Source organism: Miscanthus floridulus, chromosome 5, assembly GCF_019320115.1.
Source record: "Miscanthus floridulus cultivar M001 chromosome 5, ASM1932011v1, whole genome shotgun sequence".
Lineage (NCBI taxonomy): Eukaryota > Viridiplantae > Streptophyta > Magnoliopsida > Poales > Poaceae > Miscanthus > Miscanthus floridulus.
The window spans coordinates 80,375,069-80,389,689 of NC_089584.1; the positions used below are offsets into that span (position 1 = coordinate 80,375,069).

General features: G+C 48.3%; 1 protein-coding gene and 1 pseudogene across 4 annotated transcripts; both read left to right on the top strand.

The window, feature by feature from the left end:
- The first annotated feature begins 53 nt into the window (after window positions 1-53).
- Window positions 54-4,145, top strand: LOC136452431 (tRNA (cytosine(38)-C(5))-methyltransferase 2-like). Of its 4 annotated transcripts, XM_066453045.1 has the most exons (12): window positions 54-289; window positions 387-500; window positions 1,080-1,173; window positions 1,251-1,369; window positions 1,449-1,571; window positions 1,858-2,020; window positions 2,136-2,228; window positions 2,383-2,477; window positions 2,576-2,656; window positions 2,922-2,986; window positions 3,172-3,341; window positions 3,840-4,145. In XM_066453045.1, exons 1-11 carry the CDS (start codon window positions 233-235, stop codon window positions 3,245-3,247), a joined length of 1,080 nt encoding a protein of 359 aa, XP_066309142.1. In that variant the 5' UTR covers window positions 54-232; the 3' UTR covers window positions 3,248-3,341; window positions 3,840-4,145. The 4 variants fall into 4 exon arrangements, with proteins under 4 accessions (XP_066309142.1, XP_066309143.1, XP_066309144.1 ...); XM_066453046.1 differs by lacking the exon at window positions 3,840-4,145 and having other exon boundaries at window positions 2,576-2,846; window positions 3,172-3,243; XM_066453047.1 differs by lacking the exon at window positions 3,840-4,145 and having other exon boundaries at window positions 2,576-2,795; window positions 3,172-3,217.
- A 2,057-nt stretch (window positions 4,146-6,202) lies between these two features.
- LOC136452433 (pentatricopeptide repeat-containing protein At3g54980, mitochondrial-like) lies at window positions 6,203-8,830 on the top strand (annotated as a pseudogene).
- Window positions 8,831-14,621: the final 5,791 nt, after the last annotated feature.

The following is a 14,621-nucleotide window of genomic DNA, read 5'->3' on the forward strand; positions in this document are numbered from 1 at the left end:
AACCTGCCATGTTCCACACTTCCGGTGCTAATAAGGTCCGGATCGCCAAGGAAACGAAAGTAAATAAAATAAATAAGGAAAAACAGCAGCATCGTTAGATGCCACCGAACGGCGAACTGCACAGTGAGTCCGTGACCGTAGTTTTGACTGTCGGCCAACGTCACCGGGACCGGGGTTCCAAACAGTTGCTGCAGCCAGCAGCCTAGCACGCGCCGCGCGACTGCCGGAGGCGATGGAGGCGCCGGCACCATTGAGAGTGCTCGAGTTCTACAGCGGCATCGGCGGCATGGTATTATCGAATGCCCTGTTCTCTCCTCCCATTCACCCCGTCATCTATCTAATCTAACGGCGGCTAGGGTTTCGGCGCCTTCCCCTTTTGCTTGCAGAGGTACTCGCTGATGGCGTCGGGCGTGCGGGCGGAGGTGGTGGAAGCCTTCGACATCAACGACGTCGCCAATGACGTCTATGAGCACAACTTCGGCGGCCACCGCCCCTACCAGGTGCGCTCCGCTTTGACCCCAAAATCTTGCGCTCTTTCGTAGTCCTGAAACCGAGATAGAATGTGTTAGTATATGTGTCTAGTGCAACCGATTTAGTGTGAGCCTAGGCGCAAGGCAAAAAATTGCAGTTGTGATGATCACCTGAAGATTCAGTCAGAACCTTGGCTATGCTGCCTGATGTTCAGATAACACGACACTTTTTAGCCCTGTTTTCTTGGTACTGCAGCCATAATGTTGTTCGTGTATTTGCATTTTACAATTTTATTAGAAAGTATCTATTGCTAACTCGACTGTAATTGAGGATGCCTTCTTCATTGCTTGCCCATAGTTGACAAATTAGGGCGAGTTTCATTAACTTTGCAGTTGAAGGGATCAAGGGAATGGTGGGGGCAATGGTCACTTGTATTTCTCATTTGTGTAGAGTTATGCACCTGGGTCATGTACCTCACCATCAGAAGGATATTATCATTCTACCTATACATTGGTTTTTATATTTTAGTTTGACTTGTGAAGAATGAACTGAACTATGCTGTTATAGTTTTATTTACTGTATGTTTATGCATCATTCTTGTACTACAGGGGAACATTCAAACGCTCACTGCTAGTGACTTAGACAAATACAAGGCACATGCATGGCTTCTTTCTCCTCCATGCCAGCCATACACACGGCAAGGTTTCCATCTCAGTAATATATATTCTAGCGCTATATTCTCTTTTTCAGTTTTGGTTCATGGATCAACCATTGTGTAGGACTTCAGAAGCATTCAGCTGACGCTCGTGCATTTTCATTCATCAAGATTCTCAACCTCATGCAAGACATGAGCTATCCTCCACAAATGTTATTTGTAGAAAACGTAGTTGGATTCGAGGTTGGTATAAACTTTATTTGGATTTTTTTTTAATACTCGAACTTCTCAACAGTGGATATATCTTGTTCATTTATGCCAGGTGTCTGATACACATAATCAGTTGCTGGAGGTCCTTTCAAGTCTCAATTTTAACACACAAGAATTCATCCTAAGCCCCTTACAGTTTGGTGTCCCATATTCTAGACCTCGCTACTTTTGTTTGGTAAGAACTTTTTAGTGTTTGACATGTTATACTGTCATGGCATTTCACAGCCCTTATTTTCATTTTTATTTGCTCATCACTTCTTAGTTGACTATTACCTGAGGGATGTCCAGGTCTCCAGGGAATCTGTTGCCTATGATAAAATATGGTGCTTTTCTTTTTGTGTTGAAAAAGACACTCTTCAGAAATGAGAAAGTGTGTCTGTGTGGGGCATTTTCTGATAAGTGATAAATCCACTGGATTGTATGGATCAATTATGTAACTGCAGCTGATTTTTTATCAACAGGCGAAACGAGAACCTATGCGGTTTCGAAATGCATCGGTCAACAATAAGTTGCTCCAGACACCTATGTGCCTAAGCTTGACACTGAACAGTACATCACAGGGTAGTGACCACCAAACTGAAGAAGAGCTGGAGCCAGTTTGTAAGCCGATAAAAGATTTTCTTGGTAAGTAGGAAGGCTCACTTGCCAGCCTTTACAGTAAGGTCTATCGTTGTTAAGTTTACATGATTTTATTTGAAGAAGCTGATTTGTAGTTGTAATGACACTGTATCTTATGTAGTCAAGGAGGCTGATGGAGGCACTCGAAATGAGTCAATTTTGCAAGATTACATGGTCTCAGTAAACTTGATTGAGCGGTGGGGGAATGCTATGGGTATCCTTGATTCTTTCTTGTATTGAGTTACCTTCTTTATCAGTTTTTTATCGTTTATTAATGTGATTTGTTTGGTATGTTACATTTATTATTTTTATTAACTTCTAGTAATCTTTGATTTTGGTATTGTGTTGACTCCTTGACTACTTGCAAGATATTGTATACCCTGAATCTAAGCGGTGCTGTTGCTTCACTAAAAGCTACTATCGTTATGTGAAGGGGACAGGCTCCTTGTTGGCTACATCTGAAGTAAGATTCATTATGATCACTCTTCTCATTTTGTCTAGATTTCACTCATTTATATGGTGTCTGATTTTGCCTAATGATAATCTTACTTCAAATACTAGAACCTCAAATGGGTTCCTGAAGAGAAGCTTCAAATTTCTTCCCTGAAGAAGTTGGGCCTACGATTCTTCACCCCTCAAGAGGTAGCTGCCTGTTTACACTTCAGATGTTTAAATCCTTCCTCTGGCTCTTGATGTTACAACAACAACAACAAAGCCTTTAAGTCCCAAACAAGTCGGGGTAGGCTAGAGTTGAAACCCATCAGAAGCAATCAAGGTTCAGGCACGTGAATAGCTGTCTTCCAAGCACTCCTATCTAAGGCTAAGTCTTTGGGTATATTCCATCCTTTCAAGTCTCCTTTTATTGCCTCTTCCTCTGGCTCTTGATGTTGTTTATATAATTTTTCAGGTCGCCAATTTCCATTCCTTCCCTTCAAGTTTCAACTTCCCAGATTGCATAAGCCTTAGGCAACAGTGAGTTTAGGTTCCATTATACACTTCTGAGTTGCTTCAGTAAACTACAAGAGCATTTGAATTGCAGTACATATAAGAAGCATGAGAGATAAATCTATTTGTTTTGTAAGAAATAATGGGTCGCTATCTAAATAGTGTTTATAATTACAGGTTGTCATATAGGTTTTGAAATCCTCTTGTTGCAGGTATGCTATGCTGGGTAATAGTCTGAGTATAGCAGTTGTGGGTCCTTTGCTGCATTATCTCTTTGCTGAGGCCTGAGGCATAGAGAAGTCCAGTCAGCCTTGGTGACATTAACCTGGCACAAACACTGGCCGCAATCTGCCGAAACTTTTCCATACTTGATTTAAGCAAGGTTGGTATTTAAGGGGGTGTTTGGTTCTTTAGTCGCTCCTAAAATTCATGTCACATCGAATGTTTAGATACTAATAAGAAGCATTAAATATAGATTAATTACAAAACCAATTACATAGATGGAGGCTAATTTCCGAGACGAATTTTTAAGCATAATTAATCTGTCATTAGCACATGTTTACTGTAGCAACATGTTGTCAAATCATGGGCTAATTAGGCTTAAAAGATTCGTCTCGCAAATTAGTCGCAAGTTGTGTAATTAGTTTCGTAATTAGTCTATATTTCATACTCCATGCATGTGTCCTAAACATTCGATGTGACAAGAATTTTATGAGGATCCTAGCTGTAGGAACCAAACATGGCCTAAGTACGATATGTTCTTCTGCACTTCTCCGTGGGTTTACATGTGTTGGTCTCCAGTTCACTTTTTGAACCTTATTGCTTTGGTATGGTAGCACTCTTTGGAAAGATGATTCTCACATTGCAACGCACTTTGTAGGTTTTGGGGACTACGGTTTGGCCATTTGGTGAGGACATCGTGTATGTATCAACAAAAGTGTACCATTCAATTGAGAAGCTGTTTCTGTGCATACTTCCCTCCATCACATGCCTATATTGTCATGGCGAATGAATTTTGGAATTGTGACATGTGACCCACATGCCTATATTGTCATGGTGAATGAATTTTGGAATTGTGACATTTGACCCATTGATGCGTGCCTGGATGAGGCTGTTGTAATAATCGTTGATCTGAGCTTTAAGGAACTTGGAACCTACTTCCTGCGATGCAATTTTAGTTCTATTCTTAAATTATTTAAAGTTTGACAATATTTATGAATATAAAATGTGTATAGCAAGTATAAAAATATACTCAAGGAAGAATCTATATAATAAACATTGTCAAACTCAAGATTCTTTGACTTAGTATTATGCTTGAATTGTATTTTGTTTCCGGAGAGAGGGAGTACTTGCAACCAATGGTTAAGGCCAGTTCGATGGGGTATAACAACAGTTTGGGCATTAAATAAGTAGATCTTACAGTAGTATCGATGAAGATAGATATGACGAAAAGTTTCAGTGGGATTGATTAAGAGAGATGACAACTTTTATGGATGAAATGAGTTTCATGATAATAAATTTTATTTACACTGTTTTCAACACACGGGGTCTTAGTGACATGAAACTCACACAGAGATTGACTTAATGGAACAAATATATTTACTTCTGCTGAAGTTTCTGAGACTGACATAGTTTTGGGCATTAAGTCAGCATGCATTATTAGGGATCACCATTTAGGAAAAATTATGATCTTGAACCTATCAAGTGCTCCAATTGTGATTTTATCTCTGCTTTTTCAATTTTATGATTTTACCCTTGCTATTTTGAAATGAACGATCCATTTGCCCCTACTTTGGATGTCCTTAGATGGGCAGGGAATAAATGATTTAAAAAAATTCAAATCTAAAAAGGAAATGCGAAATGACCACACTTGCCCTTATCCTTATCTCTAGGATCTTCCTCATCCGACCTAGGTGCATCGGGCACGGGCGCATCTGGCGCGGGGTCGCAGCCGACCTCGGCGGCGGCTTCTGCACCAGAGGTAGGGCGCGCGGTGCAGCGGCGCCTCCTAGCCTCGGGCCTCCTGCGCAGTGCGGCTGCTGTTCGGGGCGCAGGGGGCGGCTGCGGTCTTTCGTCGTGCGCGCACCGGGCGGCGGCGGTGCCCGGCTGCGGGTCTCAGGCGGGCGCCCCGCCGCGGGTCTCGTCCGGGTCCGGCTCAGGGGCGCACGCCGCAGTCTCGTTCTTCCCGCACCACGAGTTCACCAAGATCACCGATGACGATGACGACGGGGACGAGGACGACTCGGACTCCCTGGACCCAGCACCGCTTGTTCCGGTTCACACTCGCGTCCATCACGCACGTCAAGGCGCTGGAGGGCCGTGCGTGCACCACGTTCGAGGCACTGGCCGGCTAGGTGTGGAGTGGGCGCTAGGGATATGCTCGTCGCGGCGGAGCAAGCTGCTGTTCGCGGTGGATGGGCGACCGCGGTTCCGCTCCCTGCGGGGTACTTTGCCAACGCCCAACGCTATCATGCTGACCAGCGTCGCGTGCCCCACGGGGGAGCTGCCGTCGTCTCTGGCTCTCTACCGCGCGCTGTGCGGTTGGTGCGCGGTGCCACGGGGGTTGTGACGGACGCCTACATGCGGTCCGCGTTGGACTATTTCGAGACGAATCCGCATGCTTGCATGGATACGACAGTGCTGCGTGTTATGGATTTGTGTTTCTTTTTCGAAAACTAGTTTGTGTTGAGTTGATGGCGCCTATGTTCCAGTGAACTCCTCCTTGTTAAAGATTATACAATATTGCTAATGTGCTGCCAAAAATTTGAATATTTTTTCAATATTAAATCTGAATCGAAATAATTGCAAGTTGTGCCAAATATATTTGACCAAATGTAATCATTTTTGTCAACATTACAATATAAATGTCTAATTCCAAATCATGGGGTAAAATCACAAATAGACATAACAAACGGGGGTAAAATCATATGAGGCATTTCTGTCATTTTGTACAAATGTTAATACCGTTAGGGGAGGATGACGGAATAGGGGCAAAGCAGTGCTTCGTTTTGAAAACGCAGGGACAAATTCAAAAAGTCAAAAAAAAACAGAGACTAAAATCATAATTTCGATACAAAACAGGAGTAAAAATGCAAGAGCCCCTTTCTAAAAAGTTCAATTTTTTTAGCAATTTGTAAAAAAGTGTTGGGTTCTGATGAAACTGAACCAGAATGAAGAAATGCAACCGCTATTCCATCAGAATTCTGAGAACCCTGAACTGAACGGAACCCCTTCGGCGCCACCATGCGCCCACCACGGCTCCTCGCAGCCGCCTCCTCACTGTTCCCACGGCGCAGCCTTAACACCGCCGCCGCCGCCGCCACCTCCACCGCGGCACCTTCCTCTCCGGCCCCGCCGCCGCAGAGCGCCGCCCAGCTCCTCTCCACCCAATTCGCCAGACCATCCGCTGCCCGTGGCCATGGCGTCGCCGATGACCTCGCTTCCTCCCTCCGCGCACTCCTCACCTCATCGCCCGACGGCCCGCACGCTTTCCATCTGCTCCGTGCCGCTGCACTGGATACGCGCCTCCCGCCGAACGAGTTCGTCGACGCCGTCCTCTCCGCCGCGGACGCTGGCTCGCCGGCCGCGGTCACGCTCCTCAGCCACGTCCTCACCTGCCTCTCCCGCGCCGCCCGCAACCGCGCGGCCGCCGCGGCCGCATACTCTCGCATGGTCACGAGGGGTGTTGTCCCGGACGCCAAGTCTCGCACCGACCTGCTCGTCGCCACGGCACGGGGCGCGTCGGCTGCGGATGCGCTCACGCTGTTCGACGAGATGCGGTGCAGGGGGTACTACGCGGATGCTAAGATGTACGACGTCGTGATGCGGGCCTGCGTCGGGGGAGGGATGCACGGTGACGCCGTCAGGCTGTTCGATGAAATGGCCGGTGCCGGGGTCAAGCCCGACGAGCGCGTTTATACCATCACAATCACAGGTTTGTGCAAGCTACGCGATGCAGACCGAGGCAGTCCAGGTGCTGGGGAAGATGATGGAGGCAGGGCTCAAGCCACGGGATTTTATGTACAATTCTGTGGTGGGTGTGCTTGTGAAGGTGGGGAGGATGGATGAGGCATTGCGGCTGAAGGATCAGATGCTGCTGGCCACGGGGAAGAAGATGGATGTGATTCTCGCGACGACGTTGATGCACGGATGTTGCTTGCATGGAGAAATTGGGAAAGCATTAGATTTGTTTGATGAGGCTGTCAGGGATGGTGTGACACCGACCAATGTGACATATGGGTCCTGATCAAAGGTTGTGATGCAGAGGGGATGACAGATGAGGCATATAAGCTATGCCACCAGATGATAGAGCAGGGATTGTTGCCGAGCACATATGAGTTCAATTTGGTGATCAAAGGCCTCCTAAGAGACAAACAGTGGAAGGATGCCATTGCCTTGTTTGATCTTGTGGTTGATACTGGGGTACCGGATGTCTTCACATACGGTTGTCTAATTCATTGGCTCAGTAAGCATTGCAAACTCCACGAGGCAGTCAACTTATGGGATAAGATGAAGGAAGCAGGAGTCAAACCTTCTATTGCGACATACCACAGCCTGCTGCTGGGGTACTGTGAGAAGGGGTGCATGGATGAAGCACTCAAGTTATACTCTGAGATGCCTGGTAAAGGATACCCACCAAATGAGGTCACTTACACAACTCTGATGAAAGGGTACATCAAGAAGAAAGCTTTTGACAAGGCCTATGCCCTTCTTAATGAAATGCATCAGAATGGAGTTTCTTGCGGTGAGTATACATATAACATTCTAATAAATGGACTTTGCATGGCCGATCGTGTTTGTGAAGTTGATGAAATATTGAAGAGATTTTTAAGTGAAGGTTTTGTTCCAACCACAATGACATACAATAGTATCATTAATGGATTTGTGAAAGCTGGTATGATGGGCTCTGCATTGGCTATGTATCGGCAGATGTGTGAGAAAGGTATAACCCCCAATATAGTAACATATACCAGTTTTATAGATGGTTACTGTAGGACCAACTGCTGTGATCTCGCAGTGAAGCTGCTCATTTACATGAGGCGCAATGGCATTCAACCTGACATTGCTGCATACAATGCTTTCATAAATATGTTTTGCAAACAGGGGGATATGTCTCATGCACTCCATTTTTTGGTTCTTCTGTTAAAAGATGGTTTAACACCAGATGTCACTGTCTACAATAGTTTTGTTACAGGGTACAAGAATTTGAAAATGATGGCAGAAGCTTCGAAGTTCTATTATAGCATGATCAAACAAAGAATTGTTGCTGATACAGAAATCTATACAACCTTAATTGATGGGTTCTCAAAAGTTGGCAATGTGGCCTTTGCTTTGGAACTGTACTCAGAGATGTTGGCCAATCACAATATTCCTGATGATAAAACTTTCACAGCGCTAACCCACAGTCTTTGCCGAAGTGGAGACATTGATGGTGCTAAGAGGTTATTGGACGATATGAAGGTTAGATGTGTGTCCAAATACTGTTACTTATAACATGCTGATAAATGCACACATCTGTGATGGTAAGCTGCAAGAGGCATTCCAATTGCATGATAAGATGCTCAGCAGTGGAGTCGTGCCTGATGATACTACATATAATATACTCCCTCCGACCAGTAATAGTTGATGTTCCAAGTAGCCAGGATTGCTTGCTGCTTGTTCAAGCCTCCAGTCGGAAACATCATGTATTTCCGACCGGAGGGAGTACCAGTTAGCTTGAAACTTTTGGAAGCAAGTCTTGCAAATGCTGAAAATCCTGTTTCAAATTCTGCCATTTAAGTATGAAGAACCTTAACCTGCGATTTCAGCAGATTGAAATTTAGGAAACTTGCACTGTAAATGAAGTGAACTTTTAACATTGTCAGATAGAAGCAAAGGCAAGTGGGACTATGAATGCTAACCAATCTGATGTTTTTACTATTTGACTTCTACATCACTGTTGCTCCTTTATGATATTATCCATTCCATTCGATCCCATCCCATACATTACTTTGTCTTTATCAGTTGTAATTTTCCTTTCCTAGTATATTTTTTCTTGTAGAGTTTTTTTTTTAATCAAACTTTCCTAGTTGTGTGCTTTTTGGGCCTGGTTTCCACTCAAATAATTGGGCTGGTACTTTGTGTTTTATTTTCTCCTAGTTGTAGTAAAGCTTTTGCTGTCCTTTTGGAAAAAAGTTTTTTTTAATAAAATCTTAAGCTCCAGTCCTTGGTTGATAATTTTGTGTAACATGCACATACTATGAATTCTAACATCTAGTTATGTGTTTTTTGTTGGATCTGACCTGAATGTTCAATTTTTACTCTATCAAATGTTGTAAATACTTCTGGTATCCACGACCTTTACATATAAGTATATTTGACATGTGTATGTGATATTGTTTGTTGCATTGTCTGATGCTCCCTCCCTTTGTAAATATATATGATGTTTAGGACAAGCTAATTACTAGTTCATTTTTGAAATGATTGGCTTATCCTAAACGTCATATATATTTAAAATTACAGCCACTATTTACAAGTAGTCTGATTAGTCGTGACACCCTAGTTTTTTTAGGAAACTGGAGGGCCTCCGTTAACAGGCCGAAATCGCAACCAAGGCCCAGTTTAGCCCGATAGAGCACTCAAGTATTATATATATACAACACTCTAGGGTTTCTCTCGTTCTCACCCCCTCTCTCTCTCTGACCACGCAAAACTTGAGCACGGCGGCGTCCCTCCCTCCCTCTCTCTCTCAGCCCCTCCCCGGCTCCTCTCCCGAGCTCCTCCCACGGCGAGGCAGCGGCACGGGCGCAGGAGTAGGCGAGGCGCTCGGCGAGATCCGGCCTGAGGAGGTGGCGGCCTGCAACTTTCGGCTAGAAGAGGTGGCGGCCAGCGACTTCTCGCGTGAGGAAGCGCCCTCCTCAGCACGCCCTCCTCCGACGGCGTCCAGCGGGAGAGGCACCCGGCGGTGGAATGCGTGAGGAAGTGATCGGTCCTTCTCCGGCAATGACAGGTCCTGATCCGGCCACGGCGTGTCTGGCGACGGGGAGGCTGGATCCAGCTCCGACGAGCGATGGCGGCAGCGGCGCGTGGATGGGCTCGGCGGGCTTGTCCACTGGTTTTTCTTTTTTTATTTGATTTACCGAGGCGGGCATTTCAACCGTCTCGGGAAAGATTGATTTACCATGACCTTTGCACCGAGGTAGTTGTGATGCCCGCTGATGAGATTCTAACATATGGGTATGTTAAGCCTCGGGTTCAATGGTTCCTGAATGAGGAAGACCCCCCGACCGACCCCTCTAGGATCGCCCGGGGGCTCAGGAGCTATACCCATCAGGTACGCTCACGCGCATCCTCTGAGAAGAAACCCGATCGAGCCTGACTCCGCTGTGACCTTCGCTTGGGGCTCGGGGGCTTGCCCGAGCCCCTAGGCTCCTGATCTACAACGACACTTTGGCCTGGCCCTTGGCTCCTGACCCTCCAACGACGCCAACCAAGGTCCAGGCGCAAGAAGACAAGCCCCGAGATACCGAGGCTCGGGGGCTCCCGGCACTGCCCCTTGGGCACGGCATCGCCAGCCACTTTTCCGACAAGGTCACGCATTGGGCAAGACACAAGAAGACAAAGCTTCCCAGTGGTCTCTAGGGGCTCGGATGCTCCCGGTCCCTCGTGTCAGCCCCTGGAGCCGACCTTCCTCACCACCAAGAAGACTTCAGAAGGTCCACCTGGGGGAGGCCGGTCCAAGCCGACACAGTCTGACACATAGAGTGTCAGAACAGAGCAGCCGAACGATGTCCAAGGCTTCTTTGGCTCCACAACACCACCACGGTCCACAACGCGTCGCTACAAGGCCCTCCTAGACTAGCGCATGTAGATCGTAGACTAGTTCCCCCAAACCGCCATGTACCCGACCTATCTCGTTATATAAGGGATAAGGTCGGACCTAGGGGGAGCAGACAGATCATTCGACTCCATTCCATTCCTTGGCCTCCACTCAGCACCGAGAGCAAGGAAACCCATGGAGGGGCACCGAGAGCTCCACTAGATCCCATCGTCTTCCTCCTCTCTGATGAGGGGAGGCACCACCGGCAGCGAGGCAACCTTAGGATTAGCACTGAGCTAACCTCCTACCAAATCTCTCTACAACCCTATTGTAACCCTCCGATTTTGGCTGCTTTTGAGTATAAGGATCATCAGTTGCTGCACGTTGGGCATTGATTGGCCCGAACCAGGATAAACTGTTGTGTCCTCTATGTGATTCTTGTGTTCTTGAGTCCAACCAAGCCACCGAAGACTCATACTCTGACACCGACTCGAACAACATGCTTGCCGTGGTTCTGACCCCGCGACAGCTGGCATGCTAGGTAGGGGGCAGCATCAAGTGCGATTCTAGCTCTACGGTGGCTGGAGCCACCCGCCTCGTCTTTGGAGCAAGCAGCATCGCCCCAAACGGCGGCGTCCGCTTCCCCGATGAGTTCTCCGTCATGGTCGGCGTCTTCGCTTCAGGCCAGGTCCTCAACTTTGGGAGCCTAGCCTATGTCACCGATTGCTACGACGAGCTTCGTCCACTCCATAGGGCCGCACCAATGGGCAACGAGCCCCCGGCACCACCCCCTCCGCCAGGGCTTCTGGGAACAGATCTCGGGGTCCCGGCCCGATAGATCCTGCACGGATCTACTGCAAGCCAGGGGCCATGGGGGATATCCCTCGCGCCTGGCTTAAGATCCCCTTCTTTCCTCCGGCCTACTGATGCAGGCGATGTCTGGTCCACTAGGCATCCACCACCGGCCGACCGGGAGGCACCTCATCGCCATCTGGGCACCATGGATGGGTAGTTCTCCCACCCACAAGAAGGCGGATGGCAGGGGGACATGCCCCTGACGTGATGCAACTCTACCCCATGGTCTTTAGAGGAGGACTGTTGGCGTGCCAGGTAGGGGCTCGTGCGCGCTGATCCCTGGTGAACCAGATGGCGTAACTCAAGATCAACATCCTTCATGGCAACTCGGTGGATCGCGTCAACATCCTTCAACAACCACGACGCATGTCTTCGTACGCGGATTGACACTGCCAAGCTCCAACTACGTCTATCCTACTCTAACATGAGATCAACTTCGTTCTAGCCGTCAAGCGAGCCGCTAAGCGAGCTGCCCGCGTCGTCGACCAGATAATGCCATACGTCGCTGACTAGACATTTTGTCTAAAGCTAAGTCACGCTTTAATATTTTTCTAAATATTCTCCAATCTTCGTATATCGCCATAATGTTTCTTCTAGCTTTTTTCTCCATGTTTGCTCTCCAACCGATTTTCTAAACCCCCGAACAGTCATGTTGACGCTCGGATGTCCCCAGAGACGGCCCTGTCTCCGGCTCCTCCCTACACGTGCATGAGCGTCTGCCCTCTGTGTTATGGGTGGTCGGCAGTGGCTCCTTAGCGACGCTTTGTTCTTCCTACACGCACACGGGCTCCGTGCTCCGCGTTATGGTTAACAGGCTAGCTAGGGTTGGAGACTTAGTTACACACTAACTGTTCGGACGGTTTATATTAAATATAAATACATCTTCACACCAACTGATCGCCGAGCTACATATGCTATTTCATCGCCATTGTTGATTTTTCTCCGGAGTTCATATATTTTTACATCATGTACTACCCGTTCTACATATTTGTATTGCAGGATCATCGTCTAGTAATCAGACCACCTGGTGCTCGGACTTCTCCACCGATCAACTGGTCGGACCGCTAGGTTCATGGACTTCGTCGCCGACCAATTGATCGGACTATTCGCCGGTCGTTTCTACTCAATGCTCACTTCACCACCGACCAGTTGACCAGATTGTTCGTCGCTCGTGCTTTATCGCCAGCTACACCGGGGGCTCCTCGGTGCTCGGACATCGCCAGATACGCCGGGGACTCCTCGGTGCTCGGACATCGCTAGCTACATCGGTTACTCCTCGATGCTCGGATTCTTCGTGCTTGAGGACTAAGTGGGCACACTTCACCCCACTTCACCTTGCGGACATCGCCAGCTATGCCGGGGACTCCTCGGCGCTCGGACATCGCCAGCTATGCTGGGGACTCCTCGGCGCTCGGACATCGCTAGCCACACCAGGGACTCCTCAGTGCTCGGACATCGCCAGCTATACCGGGGACTCCTCGGTGCTCGCACATCACCAGCTATGCCGGGGACTCCTCGTTGCTCGAACATCGCTAGCTACGCCAGGAACTCCTCGGTGCTCGAACATCGCTAGCTATGCTGGGAACTCCTCGGTGCTCAGACATCGCCAGCTACGCTGGGGACTCCTCGGTGCTCGGACATCGCCAGCTACGTCGGGGACTACTTTGGTGCTCGGACATCGCTAGCTACGCCAGGGACTACTTTGGTGCTCGAACATCACCAGCTACGTCGGGGACAACTCGGTGCTCGGACATCACCAGCTACGCTAGGGACTCCTCGGTGCTCGGACATCGCCAGCTACGCTAGGGACTCCTCAGTGCTCGGACGTCGCTAGCTACACTGGGGACTCCCTCAATGGTTGGATCTTGCTATGCCTCATCGATGTGCTATCAAGTTGCTCCATGCTGTTTAGATCAGGGTGATGATCTTGGCAGCACGTCTAGGGTCTTGATACGCGCATGTTAGACGATGTCGGTAAGCTTTCAGACTTCTTTTTTAACCCTGCTACAAGATTCATTCTTCATCTTCCAGCAGGCTTGGAGACTAAGTGGGCACACTTCACCTTGCGGTGAATGTGAGTTTTTCAATTCAAGGCTCCGCTCATGGACTAGTTGCCTGCTCAACCAGTCTTCTGCCTTTCTTCTACTTTCTAACCCTAGCACCATGTGACTACATCACCTACTGTCAAGCTCGAGAACTATATGCGGGGGTATGACCCCCGATATCCATAAGACAAGACATGGGCCACACCCTTAGAGGTGGCCCAGCCCACAAGATCAAGGCGTGCACGGCACTGGTCGACATGCACCACAAGATATTATATAGTACTAAATAGGATACTTTCCTTGTAACCCAACCCCTCCGGAGTATATAAGGAGTGGTAGGGGTCCCCTAGTGGACATTGATCTACATGGTCATCCAGATCAATATAATACACCAAAGACATAGGACGTAGGGTATTACATCGATCAGACGGCCCGAACCTGTCTAAATCGCTATCTCTACGCCTTGTGTCACTATCTGGTTCCACCTCCACCGATCAATCTTTCATCGTGGGATATCCCTCGGTGGACTGCTGAGCATCTTTTGTCGACAAGGACCGAGTCGGGCGCCCCCACGGACCTTCTAGGGGTATGCTGTGGGGGATCAACACGGTCGGAGGTGCCCATCACCTTCGGTCACCAAGAATTCCCCAGCACGTCCCCAACCCAAGCCGTTTCCCGCTCACTATCAACCCCATCATTAGATGGGCCCACCTCATGAAGGTGCTGATGGACGATGGGAGTAGCCTCAACGTTCTCTACGCCGACACCCTCGATCGTATGGGGATGTCGAGGAAGGACCTCTGTCCTGGCGAGCTCCCTTCTTTGGGATCATCCCTGGAGTCTAGGCTACTCCTCTTGGGAGCATCCAGCTCCCCATCATGTTCGGGGACCCTGCCAACTTCTGAAAGGAGGTTCTCTGACTTTGAGGTCGTTGATTTCACCAGCCCCTACTAGGCTCTGTTGG